This window comes from Panthera tigris, chromosome D3 (genome assembly GCF_018350195.1).
Source record: "Panthera tigris isolate Pti1 chromosome D3, P.tigris_Pti1_mat1.1, whole genome shotgun sequence".
Lineage (NCBI taxonomy): Eukaryota > Metazoa > Chordata > Mammalia > Carnivora > Felidae > Panthera > Panthera tigris.
This window is the reverse complement of record NC_056671.1, coordinates 18,960,886-18,984,389: the sequence shown is the minus strand read 5'-3', so window position 1 is coordinate 18,984,389 and position 23,504 is coordinate 18,960,886. Positions and strand designations below refer to the sequence as shown.

The 23,504-nt window shown below is 55.3% G+C and overlaps 2 protein-coding genes and 1 pseudogene across 2 annotated transcripts in view; all 3 read left to right on the top strand.

Moving 5' to 3' along the window:
• The window catches only part of GGT1 (gamma-glutamyltransferase 1), a 33,302-nt gene extending 18,864 nt beyond the window's left edge, over nt 1-14,438 (top strand). Inside the window, exons 3-15 of the mRNA XM_042962130.1 lie at nt 2,670-2,844; nt 3,673-3,847; nt 4,448-4,578; nt 4,734-4,820; nt 7,664-7,856; nt 8,193-8,350; nt 9,370-9,519; nt 9,893-10,029; nt 12,852-13,039; nt 13,257-13,384; nt 13,481-13,593; nt 13,674-13,787; nt 14,119-14,438. Coding sequence (XP_042818064.1) covers nt 3,687-3,847; nt 4,448-4,578; nt 4,734-4,820; nt 7,664-7,856; nt 8,193-8,350; nt 9,370-9,519; nt 9,893-10,029; nt 12,852-13,039; nt 13,257-13,384; nt 13,481-13,593; nt 13,674-13,787; nt 14,119-14,265 — 1,707 coding nt within the window. The 5' untranslated portion in view covers nt 2,670-2,844; nt 3,673-3,686 and the 3' untranslated portion in view covers nt 14,266-14,438. The remainder of the gene's footprint in view (nt 1-2,669; nt 2,845-3,672; nt 3,848-4,447; nt 4,579-4,733; nt 4,821-7,663; nt 7,857-8,192; nt 8,351-9,369; nt 9,520-9,892; nt 10,030-12,851; nt 13,040-13,256; nt 13,385-13,480; nt 13,594-13,673; nt 13,788-14,118) is intronic.
• A 2,695-nt stretch (nt 14,439-17,133) lies between these two features.
• GGT5 (gamma-glutamyltransferase 5) overlaps nt 17,134-23,504 on the top strand; it is a 30,906-nt gene continuing 24,535 nt past the window's right edge. Inside the window, exon 1 of the mRNA XM_007092310.3 lies at nt 17,134-17,664. Within this exon, the coding sequence (XP_007092372.2) occupies nt 17,492-17,664 (173 nt within the window). The 5' untranslated portion in view covers nt 17,134-17,491. The remainder of the gene's footprint in view (nt 17,665-23,504) is intronic.
• LOC102967824 lies at nt 18,045-22,826 on the top strand (annotated as a pseudogene).

Below are 23,504 nucleotides of genomic sequence, written 5' to 3'. Positions count from 1 at the left end.
CGGCACCTCTGCTGCGTTGCCTCAGGAACCATCTCTGGGACATTGTGTTTGGCCCTGGAGTTCAGACACTTTGACAGGGGTGGGGCGTACCCAGCCTGGGGCTTGCTGGAGGGGTGTTCACCAGGAGACCCTGCCCTTTGGAGAGAACTGTGTCCAAGAGAGGGGGACTCCTTGCCCCTGGCACCACACCTCTCTTTCCCTGTTGGGGTCACACCCCTCACCTGCTGCCACTGCCTTGGGGATCCCAGAAGTCATGCTGTCATAACACCTCCCATCTCCTACCCAGGGCCCTCCCAGAGCTGTGTGAACTTTAGTCATCTGCTGACAGGCCAAGTCACTGTGTCTCCTTGCTTCCTCAACGTCAGCCCCTGGGGCTGTCCTCCCTGTCAGACTGGACCTTTTAGAGGACAGCCTGCTCTCGACCCTGCTTAGACACTTTCAACGGTCCCATGGGGTTGCTGAGTGACTCCCAGCCAGCTTCTTGCCTGCTCTGGGACTAGGTGAGCATGAGAGTTCTGCCTTCTCCTGCCCCTTTCCTGTCTCTGCTCCTCCTTGGAGGTGCCCTCCTCCAGATCCCAATCCCTGTTCAGAGGCACCCTGAGGAGCTCTGCAGGGGCTGCAGGCGTGGCTCTGGGCCACTCCTAGGAATGGGGGTGTTCGGCTGAAGCTGTGGCCCAGATTTTCCCAGGCAGACAAATCTGGCCGTGTCCCAGCCTAGAGCTTCTTCTGAGGACCAGGAGCTTTCCTGGGCCCCTGCCAGCTCCGGGCCTCAGGTAAGCCCATGAGGGTCATGAGGAGTGGTGTGGGAGTTTGAGGCCAAGTGCTGTGCCCCACCTACTCTCTGGCCTCAGTTTCCCTTCCTGACACTGATTTGGGTGAGAGCCAGACCTCTGGGCTTGGACATTCTTTTAGTGAGTCTTTGGGAAAAACGTGGGGTGTGTGTGTGGGGGGGGGGGGTGGGAAACGGAAGCCCAGTCCCCAGCAGGGTGTCTTCCGCAGGGCTGGTGATGTCTGCTTGCAGGGTCTGGGCTGGTGTCTTTGCTGCCCTGGCCAGGGAGGAGGGATGGGGGTCAGTACTTCCCACCCCTCCCCATACTTCCTGGCAGTCTGAACCTTGCTGGGTGCCCCCTGTCCCTCTGGAAACCCACTTGGGTCCTTGGGTAGACGGATGGATGGACGGACAGATGGATGGATAGGGGAGGCTGGAGTACAGACCTTAGGAAGTCATGTCTGGATCACCACAGGGACCTGAGGGGAGAAAGGAGGGCCGTGAGGGGGGCGGTCTCACCTCACAGCCGCAAACCCAGGAGAAATGAGACAATGTCCCCAAGGTGTCCCACGGGCAAGGACTGGGGGGCCTCCTTGGCAAGTGTGCCTGTGCCCATGCTGGGAAGAGAGTCACTGGTTTCTGTCCTGCCCCACCCACCCCCACCACATGTGGTGGGAAAGTTCTGTGTCTGGAAACAGACCCCACATGTTCCTGGCCCAGCTCCCAAGGCCCCTCACACCTCCCAGCGTAGCTATCTCTGTTGGGAATCCTTAACCCTGACCCAGCCTCTAGGGTGTGCTCCAGGGGCATAGACTATCCCCTGGAGCAGTGGTAGGGGGAAAGTCCTGGTTGGCACTTTGGAGAGAGCCTTCTGCTGCCTTTTGGAGGACTGAGGAGCAGGTGATACTGACAGGAGGGGGTGCAGGGAGTAGGCTTTATAGTCCAGCCTTCAAAGGGTGGTGCCTGGATACAGTCAACATGGAGAAGAAAGGCTGGCTTGAATCCCACTGGGGACGTAGGGTGGTGGTCTGCTGTGTGGCTGCCCACTGAGCCTGGGAGGGGAAAGCCTTCCATGCTGGCTTCTGGAGGCCCCCCATGTGGGAGGGCTATCCCCTCCCAGGCTCCGTGCAAGTGAGACTCCACTCCTAGTCCATCTCTGGGACACTGTGTCTGGCCCGGGAGCTCAGACCCTCTGAACAGAGACGAGGTGAACCAGAGGCATCCCAACCTGGGGCTTATTGGCAGACACTCACCTTTCGGAGATAATGGAGATTGCCACTGTCCTCACACCTCTCCTTCCTTGTGGGGGTCACACCCCTTGTCCGCTGTCACCGCCACAGGAGCCCAAAGGCTCACTGCTGTCCCTCCCTGCATGGCCTGGAAAGGAGTCAACAGGGAAACAGTGAGCAGGTGGCTGACCAGCTTCCTTCTGCACCGCCGGCCTCCAGGGCGTCACCCTACTAGCTGATGGCAATTATAGCCAACACTCACCTAGCACTTCACGCTTTCCAATCCACTTCATTTCTACAACATCCCCAAGCAGGATGCCTCTGTCATTCCCACTGGACAGGTAGTCAGTGACTTGCCCAAGGTCCCACATCAGACGAGGGGCAAGACTCAGATGGGACGAGCTGGCTTGAGAGCCTGCATACCCCGTCTCCTTGGCCTGGCCCACGTGGGCTTCACCACTTTGTCATATGACACTCACACCACCGAACTCGGGCCTTGCTCTGGGCAAACCCCCTCTCGGCTGTGCCTGGAGATTTCACACAAATGTGGGAGAGTCGGACAGCCTCCTCTTCGACTCCAGAGTTCATCTGGGTCAGAGGAACCTCACAGAGCTCCCTGGGGAGGACCTCCCTGGGGAGGCCTGTTTCAGGTACACTATCTTGATTTTCAGGAGAGCAAAGAGGCTGCCTGATCGAGGTGTCTGTCTGGAGCAGATTCTGTGGACACCGGCTCCTACTGTCTGTGAGGGAGACCCCAGTTATTTCCTTAGCTGTTTCAGCCAAGCCCTCCCCGCTTTTGTGGCCACCTCCCCAGGCAAGGTGTGGGGCTTCCATCCGCTGAGAAAGGTAGGCCCCTGCCCCATGGCAGCTTGTCTGACAATTTTACAAGGAGATTGTGGGTGTCCTTTTTGAGGGTACAATGGAAGCCGAACCCCACAGTCTGCGGCCCTGCTGTGTGTGGGGCTCATGAACGCCCACAGCATGGGCATCGGGGGCGGCCTGTTCCTCACCATCTACAATGGGGGCCCATGGGTGGTGTCTGGCTCTGGGCTGAGGTGGGGGTCACAGAAGGGATCAGGCCAAGCTTGTTCCCGGTAGAGTTCCCTGCTTGGCAGTGGCTCTGACTGTGGGACACATGGAATCTGGGGGCTCCCAGGAGAGATTTCTGTTGGACATGGGGTCTTTACTGGGATGGGGCCTTGAGGATAAGCAGGGCAATTTAGGAAGGGAGAGATGGGGCTGGGAGTTTCTGGCAGAGCAAGTGGCCGGGGGCTGGAAGGAAACAAAGGGACATATTTTTTTCTTTAAAAAATTTTTTTTAATGTTTATTTATTTTTGAGAGAGAGAGAGACACACACACAGAGTATGAGCGGGGGTGGGGGGGGGCAGAGAGAGAGGGAGACACAGAATCTGAAGCAGGCTCCAGGCTCTGAGCTGTCAGCACAGAGCCCCATGCGGGGCTAGAACTCATGAATGGTGAGATCATGACCTGAGCCGAAGTTGGAAGCCTAACCAACTGAGTGAGCCACCCAGGTGCCCCCAGGGACATGTTTCTGAGGCTTGACTATTGGCTGTGCCCTGTGTGGTGAGGGTCAGGATGTGCCCAAGGCCAGGCCAGTGGCAGTCCCCTGACCCTGTTAACCACCAGCCCTCCCCCCTGACCCCAAACAACAGGTACTTGCAGAGCCATGAAGAAGCGGTATGTGGTGCTGGCCCTGCTGGCCGTGGTCCTAGTGATCTTCATCATCATCCTGTGCCTTTGCCTGCTCTTGACCTCCAAGCCACAGAGCCACGTCTACCCCAGGGCAGCTGTGGCCACAGATGCCAAGTATTGCTCAGAGATCGGGAGGTGAGCAGGCAGGGCGTGGGTATACAGGAGGACCACTGGAAGTGGATCTGGGCAAGATCCTCATCCCTCTGAGACTCAGTTTCCCCGTCTGTACACGAGCTACCCGGACAAGGGGTGTCTGATGCACATGGAGCTGCCTGTCCTTTCCTTGGACCTTCACAGCAGCCTCTGGTCAGGGCAGAAGGGGACACTGACTCCAAGAGCAGGATGTGGATTTCCTGGTGCCCAGCTGGGTCCCTTTCCTCAGACCTCTGTCCCTTTGGATAAACTGCTGTTTTATGCTATTTTAGACCCCTATCTCACATTATGTACAAAGATCAGTTCCCAAAAGACGTAAACAGACAAAGAAGGTTGCTAATAAAAAGTAACGTTTTTCCGTTTTCTTTCTTTTATAAACGTCATGCACATCTGTTTGCTTGAAAGGAAGAACATATAAGCCCATTGGTCTTAGAGTGACATGTAAAAACCAAAACTACGGTTTCCTCTTCCATCCTCCTTTGGGCAGGGTGGCCAGAAAGGGTGGAGTTGGGTGGCAGTGTGCATGTGTCGGGGGGTTGGGGAGCCCACAGGTGCTCACTCCCCACCACCTGCTGCCGGTAGGGACATGCTGAGGGACGGTGGCTCGGCGGTGGATGCTGCCATTGCGGCCCTGCTGTGTGTGGGGCTCATGAACGCCCACAGCATGGGCATCGGGGGCGGCCTGTTCCTCACCATCTACAACAGCACCACGCGTGAGTGCCCACGGGGAGTAGGGGAGGTAATTGGCAGGGGCTGTCCATCTCAGACTGGACGTGGGCCGGGGGCAAGCAGAGCCGGGTGGCCCCTGGGCTCACACGGGGTAAGGGGTTGGTGTTGGTCCGGACTGCCCACCTTCTTCTCCTTCTAGGAAAAGTTGAGATCATCAACGCCCGTGAGGTGGCCCCTGGGCTGGCCTCCGAAGGCATGTTTAACAGCCCGGAGCAGTCACAGAAAGGTGAGGTGCAAGTTCAGGTGTGGGTGCAGAGCTGGGGTGAGCTGCCGGGAAGGCATGGGCATGCCCCTGTCTGATGCTGGCGACAATTCTGGCAGTGCTGATGTGCACCCTTCCCATCCAGCCCTTCCTGGCCCGACAACACCCTCCCGAGGGTGAAGACATGGAGCTTCTGTTATTTCCACTCAGGCCTCTCCAGGGTGCTAGGGCATGGAGAGAATAATTATTATTTCAACAGCTTGCACATATCGGGGGGCACTGGGGCCAGCATGCTGCTTAGCTGTTTTCACCAATGGGCCCCTTGAATCCTCCCTGTATGCTTGGGAGTCAGGGGAAGCGCTGTGTTGATTCTTATTTTATAGGTCCAGAGAAGTCATGCAAACCAACTGAGGTCACACAGCTGGATGGTGCTGAGACCCAAATTGAACCTGGGCTGTCAAAGTCCTGAATTTTTCAAAGGCATCCAAGACTTTCATTTATGCGTTCATTTTGTGGAGATAGCTCCAAAAACGCAGTCGAGTCTATCTTTTTTAACAAGGCCTTCATGCAGAGAAGAGGCCCCCAAACTCCCCATGCAGCTGAGGGGAAGCCAGTGGCCAGCAGGGGTTGCTGCTCCAAGGACCCAAAAGGAGGATAGGAGGAAAGCAGGATAGGAGATTAGAGGCAGGACGAGGGGGCTGTTGGCCATAGCAGGTCTGATCCCCAGTTGCAGGCTCTGCCCCTCGGGCCGGGGCCCTGGGTGAGGCCCTGTGAGCAGCCCCGTTGGAGTCTCCTCCAACATACAGCCTCTTTGAATTTTTATATCCCCTGGGAGACTCAGAATGTGTAGAAATGAAATCATTCAGTGTGATTGCTGGAATCTTACAGACTTAGCACCTTGTGGATGCTCGGAATTCACTTATTTAACGAGGACTTATTGGGAATCTCTTAAAATGTCAGGGGTTGTTCCCCAAGCCTGGGGACAAAACAAAGGCAACAGATAAAATCCGTGGACCAGCCAAGCCAGGTGGTACCAGAAGAGCAGAGGTGGGAAGGGCTGGAAGGCGTGCAGTTCACCAAGTGTAGCCTGGTCACGGGGGAAGTGTCTGGGCAAAGACCCAGGGTCTGGAGTGGGTGAGGATAGCTGTGCAGGTGTCTGGGGGAAGAGCAAGTGACCCACATGGGAAGATGGGACAGAGAACTGCGGGAACTAGCAAGGCTGCAATGGGCGACCCCAGGGTCAGAATGGCTCAGGTGGTGTCAGACCTTATGGGTCATTGTGAAGACCCTGTCTCTTGTCCAAGAGAGGTAGCAGTGGCCCCTGGGGTGTTTGTGGGGGTAGATCTGGCCTATGTCTGGCTGAACCCCTTGGGCAGCTGCAGAAGAGGCAGGGAGCAAGCCGCCTGCCCATCAGGTGACCCGTCAGGAGGTCACCACGATGACCACAGAGAGATGAGGGTGTTGAGAGGTGGTTGGTATTCAACGTACCTAGAAGGTGGAGCCTGTGCATTTGCTGAGAGGTCGGGTGTGACACCAACTCCTATACCAAGAGTCCTGGATGACCCCTGGTCTTTGATCTGTACCCGGAAGCATGGGGTGCCCCTAACAGAGGCCAGCAAGGCTGTGGGGGAGTGGGTTTGGGTGACAGTCTGGAGTTGGGTTTTGAGTGTGTTAAGTTTGAGATGCCTTTCTCATGGGCAGGTGCATCCTCAGATCAGGCCATCGGGGGAGCAGGCCAGGCCAGAGAGTAAATTTAGAACTGGCAGCACATACATGAAATTTGAAGCCCTGATCTGGGGGAGGTCACCAATACGGTGAGTGTAGACAGAGGAGACCCTAACAGAGCCTTGCATGTGGGATGCAGAGGTGACCCTGGAGGAGTGACGGGCTAAGTAAGGTAAAGTTGAGAGAGGACCCTGGTCTGGCAGTGTGGGGGTCACTGGTGACCTTGGTTAGCAGGGTGGTCTGAGACCTATTAGCCCAAGATCAGGGCAGCATTTTTTTTTAAGGTGGCAGGAATCATGGGCCGGGTGTCAGACCTTCTGAGATGTGCAGACATACAGACCATAACAACCTGGCTCTCAGAACCTTGTGCCCAACCTCAGGATGGGAGAGGTAGTTCCAGAGCTGCAGTCATCTAGCCTGAGTGTAGCTGAAATGGCCCTGGTCATCCAGGGGTGAAAGCAAGAAGGTGTCTGGGAGCAAGGGCCTTTCTGTATCAGTGCCCAGCTTAGGGCATAGTGGGCCATGGGGGTGGGTGGGGAGCAGGGTCCAGGAGTCTGTTTCCAGTGGAATTGTGGGCTCCTCTAAGGTCAGCTGCAAGAGACAAAACTCTTTATGGTCAGATGGGGAACTGAAACCCAGTGAGGGTACATATAGGGCAGGGGGTTGGACTCAGGTCCTGGGTCTGGGACAGTAGAAGGGAGGAAGGTAGAGGCCTTACCCTGGAACTGGCTCAGTGTCGAGGGTGGCCTGGGCTTGCCCTGGGGACTTTGGTGGGTTCCAGTGGACCCCTTGAGTCTTATGGGATGAGAGGCCTTGTGGGCTAGGAGGCTCGGACTAAGAGATGGTAGGGGTCTGGCTTCCCCACAGTCTTGTTGTGCAACTGTGGGCCTGGCACAGGATTTCAAACCTGGTAGCACCTGCAGAGGCAGACATCTAGTCCTGGGACAGCAGGACTGTGGCCTTGTCACATATCCCTGGCCAATCTACACTCTTGCCAGCGGAGTCCACATATGACAATTCCATTTGCTTCCTAAACCTCACTGATCCCATCTGGAGACTGTGCCTAGGTTGCTGCTGAGGGAGAACACCCCTCCTGATGTCCCCTGACTGGAGCCACTAACTGTCTTCCTGTCCCTCTGCAGGGGGGCTGTCGGTGGCAGTTCCCGGTGAGATCCGAGGCTATGAGTTGGCCCACCAGCGGCATGGGCGGCTGCCCTGGGCTCACCTCTTTCAGCCCAGCATCCAGCTGGCCCGCCAGGGCTTCCCTGTGGGGAAGGGCTTGGCGGCAGCCCTGGAGAAAGACAGGGCTGTCATCGAGGAACAGCCTGCACTGTGGTATGTCTGTGGGTACTGGCCTGCCCTGGGGCACAGGCTGGGCAGATGTGGCCCAAGGTCCCTGCATGCCATGAATGACTGGCAGAGGGATGAGGTCTAGGATATAAAAGCCTTTCCCAATGTGTGTGGGATCACATTCTGAGCCTGGTGCCTGGGGTCCCGGCTTGTGAGTCCTGAGTGGCAAGGGACTCTAGGAAGCATTGGCTGGACACCAGAGGATGACTCACCTGTGGACAGGTGCTCACTGCCCTTCCTTTGATCTCCTGTGTGGTTGGGTGGGAATGGCTGGCCGAATCCACCCTGCCTGCCTGCCTCACGGGAGCCCCTCTGCCCCAGTGAGGTGTTCTGCCGGGATGGGAAGGTGCTGCGGGAGGGGGACAGACTGACCATGCCGCAGCTGGCCAACACATACGAGACGCTGGCCTTGGAGGGAGCCCAGGCCTTCTACAACGGGAGCCTCACAGCCCAGATTGTCAAGGACATCCAGGCGGCCGGTAAGTGGGCAATCTCAGGAACCCTAGGCAAGGAACTCAGCAGCAGGAGCTCTGAGCCAGAGCTCAGAGGACTTAGGTCCTCTGGTCCTGCCCGACCTGGGCACTGGGCCCTCAGGCAGTGCCTGGAGGGGGAGGGGGGGGTCACAGATATGTCTGCAGTCAGTGACAGGCCACATAGATCCATAGATCTTGGTTAGGTCGAAACTGAGAGACCAGTGCAGTTCAGGAGGGAAAGTCCTCTGTAAGTAAATGAAGGTCTAGGCTGGAACTGGAGCTGAGGAAGCATTGAAATGCAGATCTGAGGGGACTTCCCCAAGCAGGAGGTGGTACCTGAGCTACAGATGAGCTTGGAGAGAGGAAGAGCCTTCCTGGCAGAGGGAATAGGCTAAGGCCCAGAGAGGATGAGCTTTAGTTATCCCTGAGGGTCACAGTGGATGAGGGTGGGCTTGGTGAGAGAGGCATTGGAGGGGCTGCAAGCAGAGACAAGTTCTCATGACTTTCAGCCAAGAAGCCTGGTGCTGCCTCTCTCTCCCCAGCTGTGGATTTCTTCCTGCTGTTATTTTTGTCAGAGACACAGAAGAGAGTGATTAGCATGTTGACCTTTACCACTGAGGCAGGAAATTAGCCTATAAATACTTGGTCTTTCTGGAGCCAGTTCCCTGTAGAATTAAAGAGCCTCCTTTCACCCACCTATTAGTAGTCACTGGAGGATGGGACTGAGCAGGGGAGAGATGGGAGCAGATACTTTCCACTTAGAGAAGACTCTCTGGCCGCCAAGAGGAGAGAAGGCAGACCTGGAGGCCAGTGGGGCAAACAGATAGAGGGCAGATGGCCTGAGCCTGGCAGTGGAGAGGTGGTATCATCAGGGAGCACAGAGGGACTGGCGGATGGGGCAGTGGGGAGGGGGAGGAGCGGGGCCCTCAAGAGTAGGCAGGACTTTCAGCGTGATGGTCCTATGCTCCCCTCAGATTGGGGGCCCCATCCCTGTGTCCACCCATTGAGCTGCTGTCTCATTGCAGGGGGCATTATGACCACCGAGGACCTGAACAACTACCATGCCGAGCTGATAGAGCAGCCACTGAACATCAGCCTCGGGGACGCCCAGCTCTACGTGCCCAGTGCCCCACTCAGTGGGCCCGTGCTGGCTCTCATCCTCAACATCCTCAAGGGTGAGCCCTCCCACCGTGGCTCCGCAGGAGGCGGTGCAGAGTGACCAGGGCTGTGAGGGGCGATGATCAGGGGCTGGAGGAGGAGGAGGAAAGGTTGGGAGCTAAAAAGGTACAGAGCAGTGTCCTGGGGTGGGAATAGCCATGCTGGTCCAGAGGACGCATCTGGTAAATCTAAGTGGTCATCCCAGGCCCAGGGGTCCCTTACTCATTCCATTCTTACATTCCTCCTAAGTGTCCACTGGTTTTTATTAAGCATTCCCCTTCTCAAGCTGGGCCAAGTGATTCAGGGAGGTGTGAGCCTACCCTGGGGCACCCAGCTGTCTCAGCAGAGGGCCCCGGGACTGCTAACATGCCCCCATCTCTGCTCAACCAGGGTACAACTTCTCCCCAGCGAGTGTGGAGACACCCGAACAGAAGGGTCTGACCTACCACCGCATTGTGGAGGCCTTCCGGTTTGCCTATGCCAAGAGGACCCTGCTTGGGGACCCCAAGTTTGTCAATATGATGGAGGTAAGAGGCAGGGGGTGGCCCGTGATGGGTGCGGGAGGGCCCGCCATGGATGTGCGAGGAGAGCTTCCTGGGACCACCCCAGCCTCACACATGCTTTCACCACCAACTTTGGTGGTGGACCTACCATGTGCTGGGATGGCCTGGTGATGGCCCTCTGCCACACGGAGCTCACAGTGTGACAGACTTGACAATGAGTAATTAGTGTCCCCTACCTGTGTCTGTGCTCCCACCTTGGGGGCTGTACCCTTGTCCTGGAAGGGTTTGGAGTGTTCGGTGCTGAGGTGGGGAATGCATGGGGACGTTGCAACCCTCAAGGGCAATGAGGAGGATGGCTGAGGGGGAGAGGAGCAATGCTCTGGGCCTTGGCCACTGGTTCTGTGGTCACACCCAGGAGCTAATGTGTCCTAGGCCCTACCCGGATCCTGCACAGCCCAACCCACTCACTGCCAGATCCAGGCTGGGCCTCCATCAAGACTCCCATCACCACCCTCCTTACCTACTCGGATCACCCATTCCGCCGTAGACCTGCAGATTCCCTCACACTGGCCTGTGCCTCTCAGCTGCCCAGCAGCCTTTCTGCTTTCCCGGATCTCTTTTTTTTTCCCCAATGGGCATTTTGTACTACTCCCGACTGCAGCCGGTGAGCCGGTGTCTCATATCCCTGAGGCTGCTGCATCGCACCCCTATCTGCCATTTGGCCTGGCTAAGGCCAGCTCCCCTGCTCATGCACTTGCTGACTCCGCAAGTCTCTCCTGCAACACTGCTCTGCCTCTGGCGTTCCTAGTCTGTCCTTTCAGACACATCATTCTGGAGCGAGAATCATACTCTTGTCGCTTCAGAACCTTCAGCTGCTGACCCCATTCCTTGGCTTCTGCTCAGAGCAAACTTGGCCACTCTGTCCCTTTCTCAAGTCCTCTCCCATCCGGCTGTGCCCTTCTTTCTCCACCCCCCCCCCATGACCTCTCACCCTGCCCCCTGAGTCCAGCCTCAGTTTCCCCTTTGGGCCCCCTACTGCAGCATCTCACACAGTTTACCACCTCCTTTGCTCAGCTTTTCATTTTGCAAAGTTGTAGGCTTTTGCCACATTTCCTTCCTCTCTCTCTGCCTCCATCTACCTCTTTATCAATATGCATGTGTTTTTTGGGGTATCAGATGGTCAGTCACTGATATCACACTTTGGGTTGTCGCTCCTAAAACTGAGGACTCCTACTCCCTGACATTGAGAGGACTTGACCTGTTAGACACCTGTATTCCCAACAGTCCCAGGGTTGTTAGGTCCAGAGCCCGTCAAACTCATACCTTACAGTTGCTGTTTATGCCCCTCTGGTCTCTAGCCTACAATAGGCCTCTTGGCTCTTTTGCTGATTTTTAAAGCCCAAGGCAGTCATCTTGCAGAATCAGTCCACATCCTGGATTTGACTTTGTGTTTTCTTAGGAGTAGATTCAGGCTGAACATTTTCCCTGTGGGATGTTGCTGGAAAATTCTGGAGGCATTTCCTTTGCTTAGTCCCCAGGGGCCTTCCTTGTTGGCTCCTGTCTCATCTACTCTCCTCTTTCTCTGTCCTCACCACTGTGGGGACCCTATTCAGGGTCATGGCTTTTTTTTTAGTTTTTGTTTGTTTTGTTTTTGTTTTTGTTTTTGTTTTTTTGTTTTTGTTTTTGTTTTAGAGCACACAAGCTGGGGAGAGGGACAGAGAGAGAGAGAGAGAGAGAGAGAGAGAGAGAGAGAATCTTAGGCAAACTCCATGCTCAGCACAGAACCCAATGCAGGTCTCAATCCCATGACCCTGGAATCATGACCTGAGCCACAAATGAAGAGTCAGATGCTCAACCAACTGAGCCACCCAGGTGCCCCCAGACTCATGGCTTTAAGCAGCCACCAGAAGCTAATGGCTCCATGTTTATCCCTCAGCCTGATCTTGCCCACATGTAGGTCTACCACCCACCTGAGACAGGCTCTTCAGGGTCCCAAGGGCACCTGTTCAAAATCAAGCTCCTGACTGTCTCCTACACTGGCCATCTGCAGTGTTCATCTCCTCAGCTAATGGGCACTCTGGATTGAAGACATTGGGGCCATTGATTCTCTCCCAGCTGGGCCAGCTACCATCTCTCACATGGTTGATGTTTGATGTCATAGCTTCCCAGTTGGGTTCTACCCTTTTACCTTCACATAGCTGCCAGAGGGGTCCTGTGACTCACCAGTGTGGTCACTCTTCTGTCCCAGGACCAGGTGGCTCAGAGAAAAAGCCAAAGTCCTTATGGGGCTTATGAAGACTTATAGGATCAGCCCCTGTTGACCTTTTCTACCACCTTGACCCTATTCACCCTCTATCACTCCAGGCCTGCCTCAGGGCCTTTGCATTTTATCACTCAGGCCACATTCACAGCTCTTTTCAGATATCACCTCTTCTGAGAAGCCCTCCCTGACCACTTGGTCCCCACCTCATCCCTCCCTATCCCTTTTACCTGGCTTGTTCTTTTCAACATGTCCCTGCCTGCCTTGGTCTTCCCTGCCAGGAGGGCTGGGATCTGTACGTCTGTTCCCTGTTGATCCAAGCACACAGCACAAGCTCCATGAATGAATGAATGATTGAATGCTGCAAGAGTGGGGTGTTGTGGGGTGGACAGATAAATACTGAATTTCTGGACTGCAGTACAGACAAAGGCTGGAAAGAGGGGATCAGAGGGCCATGTGATGTTGAGGGTGCAGGAGGGTTGTGGTCAGGGCCATGTTGGGGGCTTCCCAAGAGCTGCTCGCACAAGCCTGTGCCCCCTCCCCACCCCCTCCCCACCTCCTCAGGCCAGCTCTGGGGTCTCGGCAGGTGGTCCGCAACATGAGCTCCGAGTTCTTTGCCGCCCAGCTCCGGGCCCGGATCTCTGATGATACCACTCACCCGTTCCCCTACTATGAGCCTGAGTTCTACACGCCTGATGATGGTGGCACTGCCCACCTGTCCGTGGTTGCAGAGGACGGCAGCGCTGTGTCGGCCACCAGCACCATCAACCTCTAGTAGGGGCTGCCGGGTGACCTGGGTGGTCTGGGGGCTGCTTGCATGTCCTAGAAGGGGGCTCCATCGACCTCTTTCATGGTGGGAACTGAGGCCCCACCTTGGTAGAACATGTACCCTCAGCCTCACCGGGAGAGAGCTGGAGCTTTGGGGGGTGGGTAGGGGCTGGGCAGGGTGGGGCTGGGTTCGCCATAGCTGGCTGACTCAGCTGGTCTTCAGCTTTGGTTCTAAGGTACGATCACGGGTCAGTGGGATCCTCTTCAATGATGAAATGGATGACTTCAGCTCCCCCAACATCACCAACCAGTTCGGGGTGCCCCCCTCACCAGCCAACTTCATCAAACCAGGTGTGGGGCAGGGGGCTCAGGTGGGGAGAGGGCTGGTGTCCTGGGCAGGCAGCTGACCAGCATCTCTGTCCCCACCCATCCACCTGGTGATCGCAGGGAAGCAGCCACTCTCATCCATGTGTCCAGCGATCATCGTGGGCCGGGATGGCCAGGTCCGCATGGTGGTGGGTGCCTCTGGGGGCACGAAAATCACCACAGCCACTGCGCTGGTAGGTATCACCCATTTATCCCCCCAGCCCCTGTCCCTGGACCACACTGACCCCCTCACTGCCCCCCCTGCCACCTCCAGGCCATCATCCATAACCTGTGGTTTGGCTACGATGTGAAGCGGGCAGTAGAGGAGCCCCGACTGCACAACCAGCTTCTGCCTAACACCACGACCCTGGAGAAAGACACTGACCAGGTGGGTAAAGAGTCAAGGAAATAGTCACAAGGTGGGGGTCACAGGGTGTCCTGGGAGGGAGGCCTGGATCTCCTGAGTCATCATGGAGTAGACTGCCCCTCTGCCTGGGGCAGATACCTTCACACCTACTGCCTGGGCCATCTTGAACCCTTGTGGGATGTGAGTCAGTCTACCTGCTCCGGTGAGACCCAATAGGACCGTCTGCCCCCAACTTGCTCTTCCTGGCCACTGGGGCAGAAATGGCACTACCTGTGTGTTTCAGTGTGGGTCTATGTGGTTCGCATGGCATCTTGGGCCCTGCTGAGGCCTCTCTATCCCCTCCCACCTCCAGGCAGTGGTTGCAGCCCTGAAGACCCGGCACCACCACGCTGAGGTCACTTCCAACTTCATCGCTGTGGTACAGGCCATTGTCCACACGGCTGGTGGCTGGGCAGCTGCCTCAGATTCCAGGAAAGGCGGGGAGCCTGCTGGCTACTGAGTACTCAGGGCGGGCAAGGCTGACTGGCGACCTAAGGATGAGATGTCCGCTGGGGCCAAAGTGGGACTTTGAGGGGATTTGCTTCCCCTGTGAGTGACAAAGCAGTGCAATAAATGGGGGCCACACCATCAGGCTCTGGGCAGCCTTGCCAGCCAGGCTCCCATATCCCTGGACCTCAGCATCCTGTGTGTGTGAAATGGAGCTGTCAGGTGGGGAAGGGTGAAGAGGTGGGATTCAGAGGTCTTTACCCCTCAGGTGCTGGAGCTAGCCTCAGAATTTTCATGAGAGCCCAGTGGGAGGGTGGGTGAGGGGCGGGGCAGACCCATACCAAACATTATCCTTCGGTACCCTGAGCCTCAGGGGCCAGGTCGCCGCTTTTCTGGCCCGGACAGTGGCACTTCCCAGCATTAACCACCAGGGGGTGTCACAGCCCCGGAGTTTACTCGGCCAGCGTGCACCCAGCAGAAAAAGCTTATCAACTCTGCTACCTCTTCAGCCTGGTGGGAGCCCCCGCTCACACTGTGGAGGACACATGGAAGTGAACCTGAGGTCTGAAGAGTGGGATTGGGCAAGAGGCTGGAGCAAAACTTCTTAGTCACAGTCAGGTTCCGGGGGATTTTCCAAGCACAAACCTAGAATAGAATGAAATTCAAGCTGTGGTCAGCTCCAGAAAGAGGCCCAGTTCTCAGGGAACAGTGAGCTGGAAAAGGTCCCCAGATCCTGAGGGTCAGAGCTGGACTGGCGGGCCGCCAGAGAATGCAGCCCAGGAGCGGGGCCTGGAGGGGCCGTGGGCCACAGCACCCTGCCCCCTCCACCACAGGCCAGCCCCTCCTGCCCTCCCTTGGGGTCTGCTAACTTGTCTCCTACACTCGGTTGTGATGCCTGACGTGAGGAGCTGTGAAAGGCTAGAGGGGGTGAGCAGGGGAAGGGGTGTCACAACCTGATGGCCAGATGTCCCCCTGACCAGTGAACATGAGTGGGGAACCCCTGAGACCAGGGACACAGAGGCCAGGGGAGACCAGGTCTGGGCTCTCCTTCACAAGGCAGGAAAACCCGGTGTTTCCAAAGTACCCACAAGGAAATGGGGTTTATATCTGCAGTCTGGGCCCTGAGCCCCAGAGGGTAGTACCGCTGGGGTCCCCCGGAGACAGGATGGAGGCTGGGCTGCTGGGGTTGCAAACCTCCTCAGCCTTCATTTTGGTGCCAGAGGAAAGGCCATAGCCCTGTTTGCAGAAGAGAAGACTGAGGCCTGAGGGGCTGGTCTTGTTCCTGCTGGAGGGGAAGCTCCTTGGGCTCCCACATGTGGGCAGAGTGCACCCAGTTCCCCAGACCCCACAGGCTCAGCTGAAGCCTCCCTCAGGTGCTGAGGGACTTGCTTTCCTCTCTCTTTCCTTCCCATCATCTCCTACCCCTCCCCTCCAGACATGGATACTCAGGACCCTTCTCAGCTAAGCCTCCCCAGCCACATCTCTAGCCAGGCCTACCTTGATGGTCCTTCCTTTCCTGGGCCTTTGTTCCTCCAGCCCTTGCACCCTGGCCTCAGCCTGACCAGGATGGCTGGGGAGAGGAGGGGGGATGTCCCACTCCTGATGCCTCAGACCTGCTGTCTCTGCCGCCCCTGCCTCCTAGCGGGTGGGCTGGCGCTGGCCCAGGAATGCACTTTGTTTCCTGGTTGAGCAATGTCACTGTGCTGTGGGGGATAGTGGGGGCAGGAAAAGGCGCCCACAGCCCTCCCCATCCCACAAGGCAGCTGTGGGAACGGGCCTACTAGAGAGCCTGTCCAGGCTGACCAGAAGCTTGGGACAGAGCCCAGCAGTCTGTGTCGCTGAATGGGCATGGTTTCTCTGCTATACCAGGAGGTGTAGAGAGGCCTGGGGAGGGCAGTGCTCAGCTGGGAAGGAAGATAGAGGACATACGGGGTGGGGGGGCATGGGGGCTTTGTGAGTGGGAGTCCAGCCTGTGGCCCCTGCACCCTGTGCCCCTGTGAGCCTGGTCAAGAGGGGACTCAAAGGGTCCCCTCTCCCCCAGCAGCCTCCCTGTTGGACACCCTGAGGTCTGGGCAAGGGAGGGCCTAGGCCAGTGTCCCCAGGAGAGGAGGCACTGTCACCACAGACACAGGGAAGCAGACACATTGCCAGGGAAGGGCAGAGAGGCAGATGGGAGGGCAGCCTTACTCTCTGGAGGCCCATGGTGGCATTTCTAGGACAGCGGGCCCCAGGGGTAGTGGGTGCCAAGGGCTGGGTGCAGTCCCTGTCTGCATTCCTCACATAGATGTCTTGTAGTCCTGGGTGTTTGATGCAGATTGGGAAGCTGAACCCCTTCCTAGCACCCTTGTTCCCTGGCTAGGCTGCGGCTGAGCTGGGACTTGAACCCGGGTCCTGAGTGACATCGCCTTAGGTCCTCCCTCCCTTTGTCTCTGGCCCCCTTCAGCCCTACCTCTGTGTCCCAAACATCTCCACTGTCCTCTGACTCTGAGGATACTAGGGCAAGCTGTTGCTGGGCAGGGTCACACCAAGAAGGCGGGAGTCGGGGTGCCACTCTGGCCCCCTTGTCTCTCTGAGCCTGATCCAGGGGAGGGGACTGGGCAGGCAGGCCTGAACCTTGCTGTCCTGGCTTTGCTGGGAACTGGAGAATGGCCGTGGGGGCTCTGGGCATCCTGAACCCCAGCTGTCTTGTGGGCAGTAGGCGCCAAGTCCTCAAGCACGTGGGTTGGGATAGCCCTGGGGAGGAGGGGTGTTTGTATCATCAAGGCTTGCAGGGGGCAGGCTGCAGGAATGAGGGAGTTAACGGCGGTTGCTTTCTCCTTTCTGGAAGGAAAACTCCCCACAAACGCCCTGGTCCCTGGCGTCCCGCCAGGGCCAAGAACAGGGACTGAAAACTGGAAGTTCAGGCGTGTGGCCAGCTCTGCCTCTCATAGCAAGCGTTAGAGTCGGGCAGCAGCCCTGCCATCGCCAGCTGTCCGTCCATACACCCACCTGTCCTCTGGGTGCCTCTGTTCGTTGGTAAACCTGTCTGTCCACTGTCTGTAATCCCGTCTCTGTCCAACCTTCTCTTACTATCTTTTGTCCAGCTATCTGGACTGTCAATCCATTTGTTTGTCTGTCTCTGGCCTCCATCTATTTGTTCATCTGTCCAATCACCTGTGAGTCTATCTGCCCATCTTGTTCATTCATCCACCCATCTGTCTGTCTACCTGCCTTCTCTCTCCACCCTGGACCTCAGAGCCATGGCCCAGGGACGCAGGGCCACGGTCAGCATGGTCCTTCTGGGATTGGGGCTGGCCCTAGCCATCATCGTGCCCGCCGTGGTCCTCTCTCGCCACCATGCCCACTGCGGCTCCCAGGCCTTTGCCCACGCTGCGGTCGCCGCTGACTCCAAGGTCTGCTCGGAGATTGGACGGTGAGTAAGAGGTGGGTGGGAGCTGGGTGGCTCTCAGTGGCTGGCTCCTCCTGGACACTTTGTGACCCGTGGTGAGAGTATGGAGAAGGTGCATGTGTGTGTGCACTGGTGGTGGGGGTCACGTGAGTTTGGAGTCCAGCAAGGAGGCAGCCCCAGGACCCTTGCATAGAGCAGGAGAAAAGTGTGCGCAGAGGACAGAAGGGGGCTTGGGGATATTGACAGAGGTGGTGTGTGAGTCTATTCTAGCTCCAGGCCTCGGGAAGCCCCAAGAGGGGACTGCCACAGTGTCCCTGGTCTGGCCTGGGCTGACCCTGATGACTGGCACTGGCCCTTCAGAGAAGCCACACAATTGTCTAAGGCTGGGGTTTTCTTCCAGAAGTATGGGTGAGTCCTGGCTTGCCAGGGTGCACTCAGTGCTACCCGGGGCCAGTCTCTCCCCTGACCCAGGATCTAGGAAATCTGCCCTTGCTGGCACCATGTCCCCCACAGCCTCCCCTTCTGATGTCAGGGCCTGGGCCCAGCCAGTGACTGTTTGATGTCTGGGGCCGGGGCAAGGTAGGTGGTGGAGAGGGGGCCTACATTTCCTATTCTTTTCCAGGAAGCCTAGCTCATGAGAGGCTTCCACTGCCTACCGGAGCGGAACATAGCAGGACGCCCCTCCTGGCCCTTGGCCCCCAGCCCGGGCCTGTAAGAAAGAAGCCTGAGAAATCATTCCCTCCCTGCTGGCCGGGTCTGCTTCCCGGAATATCTGCCTCATGGATCACTGTCAGGATCAGAAATACATTATAAACCGAGGGGACAGTCCCAGCACAAGGGGGAGCACGGCCGAGTCCTGGCCCAGCCACTGCTGGGCAGGTGGTGTTCTGGGCTGTCTTTGTTCTGGCTTCACCTTTCCTGTATGCTTTATCCTTCTGTTGCATTAACTTGCCTTTTCCTTCCTTCCTTCCTTCTTTTGTCTGTCTGTCTGTGCATCTGTTCATCTGTCTCTGGTCCTCTGACCTGGTCCTCTGGGCTGTTCTCAGGGCTTTCTCTCTCCTCCTTCAGGGCTCCTTCTATGATGACAGTGGCTGAGGGTGGCAGCTCAGCGACAAGTGGGGAACAGGCTGTTTGGTCTCCCCAGGGGCCTTCCAGGTGATGGGAGGGGAGTGAACCTCCCCTCCCCCATGCTCTGGAGAACATACAGAGGTGTTGTGCCCACCTGAACCATAGCTGTAGTTGCAAACCAGGCAGGGGCTTCAGGCCCCAGAGACCAGTGCTGGGGACATGGTCCCCAGGAGTGAGAGCCGCTGCCACATTTCTTTGAGGGGGGTTGGGCCCACTGTGTCTCCCCTTGGAGAGGTTCTTGTCTTGTGGTTCTCTGTGGAATGTCCTGCTGTGCATGTGTGAGGGTCTGCGGTTGGGGTCTCTGCTCTTGAGCCCAAGATCTTCCCTGCAAGTCTCCTTGGTGAGGAAGGCGGATGTGGTTTCTCCCCGGTGTTTTGTGTACTTGTCAAACAGCACTCTCAACTTCCTGTTCTTGTTTTAAGAAGCCAGGAGTGGGAGGGAGCCTGGAGCTGGCCCCAGCTTCTGTGGAACAGGGGGTCAAGAGACCCTGGCTGGGCTGGGGTCCTCCTGGCCAAGATTCCCCTTTGAGGGCTCCTGGCCATGTTGCTGCAGGCTCTGAAGGGAGCTGCCTGCCTGAAGCCCACTCTCCTTCCTCCCTGCTGTCTCCAGCTTCCCCACCACCATCTCCTTTTAGCAGCAGGCCTCCCAGACCCGAACTCCTCCTAGCCTACCGTGCCAGGTCTGTTCCTTTGGGGCCATGATTTCTGCAGCCAGGGCCCCTGGGGGAGGGGTCTTAAAGTTGGCATGAGTCGGGGCGCCTGGGTGGCGCAGTCGGTTAAACGTCCGACTTCAGCCAGGTCACGATCTCGTGGTCCGTGAGTTCGAGCCCCGCGTCAGGCTCTGGGCCGATGGCTCGAGCCTGGAGCCTGTTTCCGATTCTGTGTCTCCCTCTCTCTCTGCCCCTCCCCCATTCATGCTCTGTCTCTCTCTGTCCCAAAAATAAAAAAAAAAAAAAAAAAAAAAAAAACGTTGAAAAAAAAAAGTTGGCATGAGTAGAGACCCAGCACCATGAGTAATGGGTAAATAGACACATGATGACAGTGAGGTTCCTTTCTCTCTAGTCTGTCATCTTCCAGCCTTATGGCCCAGTGTGTTAGGCTTGCATGCAAACTGGGTGTTCTGAGGCTCTGAGCAAGTGCTTGTCTTCTAGGGAGACTGCATGAACTTCAGGGTAGTGTTGGCTTTTCGGCTTTGTGACATATACCTGCCACTCAGAAATACCTGCCCTCCCACAGGATCCTCGGTGGGAAGATTCATTGCTTTTCCCAGAATCCAGTGGGATTCATTGCTGCACTTGATTTATAAAGAAACTAGGCCTGCCCAGGAGGGAGCTTCCTGGAGTCACAGAGGGAGGAGGCCTCTGCAGGGATGGAAACTGTCCTGGGCTGCTGGAAGGGTGGGGTCTTCTCAGAATCCTCCACCCCCTGCCCTGGATTCCAATGTCTGCTTAGCTCCTAGCCAGCCTGTAAAGGTCAGAGCTTTACTGATAAAGGGAGTAGTCGTAGAAGAGGATGGTGGGGTCCAGAGCACTCACCTTTTAGGGCACTGGAGTCTGGGCTAGCACTGGGCTGTGGAGGTGGGGACAGGGATGGGCCCCTGAGAGCTGGGTCTTACCAGCTGCTCCGACCCATCCAGGGATCTGTGGGTTTCACTCTCAGCACAGGGGAGAGCAGAAACTCTGGCAGGCTCTTGCGGCCTTTGAGCCTCTGTGAAATGAGACTCATGCTGGCACTTGCCCCCTTAAGGGCAGGCATGAAGCTTGCCTGGCCCATAGGAGATGCTCCCTTGATGGCAGCAATCTGACCACTGTTACAGTAGATTGGATTGGATGTGGGTTGGCATCTCAGGGTTAGGAGTAGGACCCAGGGTCCGAGCAGGGGACCCCACTGTGGAGTAGGCTCATAGCTCCTTCCCCTCCCAGCCCCTGTGGCCCTAGTGGTTCTCTGGACTCCTGGCCAGCTCACCGGGAAATTACTGCATTTCCTTCCCTCAGGGCTGTGGATGTGGAAAGAACTTGTTTGCCTGGGCAGTGTGCACCTGCATGTGTGAATGTGCACATCTGGGGGTTTGTGATAGCAGTGATGGTGACAGCAGCCTCTCAGTTCCTCGAAGCCAAACATGTTCAAAATGCATGATCGTTCTGCACTCTAGCTCTCTACTGGTGAGAACTGCTCCCGCTCACAGGCTCCGGGAGCCCGGCTGGCTCAATTGGTAGAGCATGGGAATCTTGCTCTCAGAGTTGTGAGTTGGAGACCCACGTTGGGTGTAGAATATACTTAAAAAAAAAAAAAAAAAAAAAAAGAGCCAGGCTCAGGGAGGTTGAGTTATGTGTCCAGTATCATGTAACTGGTGAGTGGGAATTCCAGCCCAGGTGGCCTGAGCCCTGGCCATTATGCCTGTGGACATGGTTGTGTACAGAGTACAACTCAGTGGGCCTTGTGGGTGCAAGAATGCTTCTCTTCCCAAAAGGTGCTTCATCAAATAGGAATGAGCAGCACCTACTATCTGCCAGCCATTGTGCTGGGGTCACAGTGGTAACCCAGATGTTCAAAGTCCTTGCCTTTGTGGTGGGTGAGACAGACAATGAACAAACCCATCCCTAATGCTGAGGGTTGGAAGTAATTCTTGGTCATCTGAACATCCTCTTTTATGAAGTTTCTGTTAAAATCTTCTGCCTATTTTCCTATCAGGTTGTTCTTCAAATGTATTTTCTGTGTTACCAAGATAAATAATTTTTCTGTCTTTTAAGATATACAATGACTGTTAAGCCACCTTTGCATCCCTGGAAGAACCCCATTTGTTCATGATTTTAATATCATTTTTATTTGATTTGCTAACTTTTTTTAAAAGTTAAAAGCCCCACCCAACATGGGGCTTAAACTTACGACCCAGAGATTAGGAGTGGCATACTCTACCAACTGAGTCAGCCAGTCACCTCTGATTTGTTAACATTTTGTTTAGGATATTTGTCTTTATGTTTATGAGACATGCTGGTCTGTATTTTTCCTCTCTTATAATGTCCTTGTCAGGTTTTGGTATCAAAGTTATAGTGGCCTCATAAAAAGAGCTGGGAAGTGTTCTCTTTTTTCTATGCTCTAGGAGACAAGGTTTTGTTGTTTTTTGCTTTTTTTTGTTAATTTTTTTAATGTTTATTTTTGAGAGAGGGAGACAGAACACAAGCAGGGGAGGGGCAAAGAGAGAGGGAGACACAGAATCTGAAGCAGGCTCCAGGCTCCAAAGTGTCAGCACAGAGCCCGATGTGGGGCTTTCGAACTCACAGTCTGCGAGATCATGACCTGAGCCAAAGTCAGATGCTTAACCAACTGAGCCACCCAGGCGCCCCTGTTGTTTTTTAAGATTGATGTTATTTTCTCTGTCTTTTTTAATGTTTCTTTATTTTGAGAGAGAGAGAGAGGACAGAGAATGAGAACCAATGGGGGAGGGGAAGAGAGAGGGAAACAGAGGATCTGAAGTGGTCTCTGTGCTGACAGCAGAGAGCCCAATGCAGAGCTAGAACTCACGAAACCCGAGATCATGACCCGAGCCAAAGTCGGATGCTCAGCTGACTGAGACACCCAGGCGCCCAAGTTATTTTCTCTTTAAATGCTTGGAAAAATGTACTGGTTAAGGCTTTTGAGCTGGAGTTATTTGTGTATGTGTGTAAAGGTGTTAAACAATGGATTCTAAGGCCACCTGCCTTAAGCAGAGCAGGGACCTCAGGTCTGGGTTCCGCTCGGCCCATCTCCTGATACCTGCCAGCAAGATGTGTGGGGGCGCCTTCAGCCATGCAGTCTGCCACGGCTGAGACCCAGACCATCACCAACCATGTGAAACCACTACTGGAAGAGCAGGAAAAGAACAAGTTTGCTACTTTTAAGGCTGTGGAGTTCAGGAGCCAGGTGGTCATGGGGAGGAAATACTTCATCAAGGTTCAAGTTGATGATGATGAGTTTGTGCACATTTGAGTATTTGAAAGTCTCCCACAGGAAAACAAGCCCTTGGCCTGGTCCAACTATCAGACCCACAAAGCCAGACATGATGAGCTGACATATTTCTAGTTCCCATTTTGAATAGGGCCTGTCTGTGTGGTTCTGTCCTCTGTGAATGTGTCTGGGATCATGAACAATGCGATTTCTACACTGGGCCACTTGAGGGTAGAGGGAGATGTCATGCACCTCTCCTAAGTTTCATTAGGAGAGACAAAGTCAACACAATCAATGATCTTAACTACTTTCAAAGAGGACTTGTATTCTCTTTAAATGTATATTTTTAAATCTTTAAAAACTTAAAAATAAATAAATACATAAACAAATAAATAAATAATGGATTCTATTTCTTTCTTTTAGAGATTTTATTTTTAAGTAATCTGTACATCCAACTTGGGGTTCAAACTCATGACCCTGAGATCAAGAGTTCCATGCTCTGCAGACTGAACTACCCAGGCACCCCAATAATGGATTCTATTTCTTTAATAAATACAAGACTATCACATTTTTATTTCTTCTTGTATCCATTTTAGTTAATTCTTTGCAAGGGATTTGTTCAGTTTATGCAAATTGTCACCTTTATTGACAGACAGTTGGTCAATACAATTTTCTTATTACCTTTTTAATGTCTGTTGGGTCTGTAGTGAGTCCTCTTTCATTCCTGGTATTGGTGATTAGTGTTTTCTCTCTTTGTTCTTGACCAATCTTGATAGGGGTTTTATCAATTTTAGTGTCTTTTTGAAGAATCAA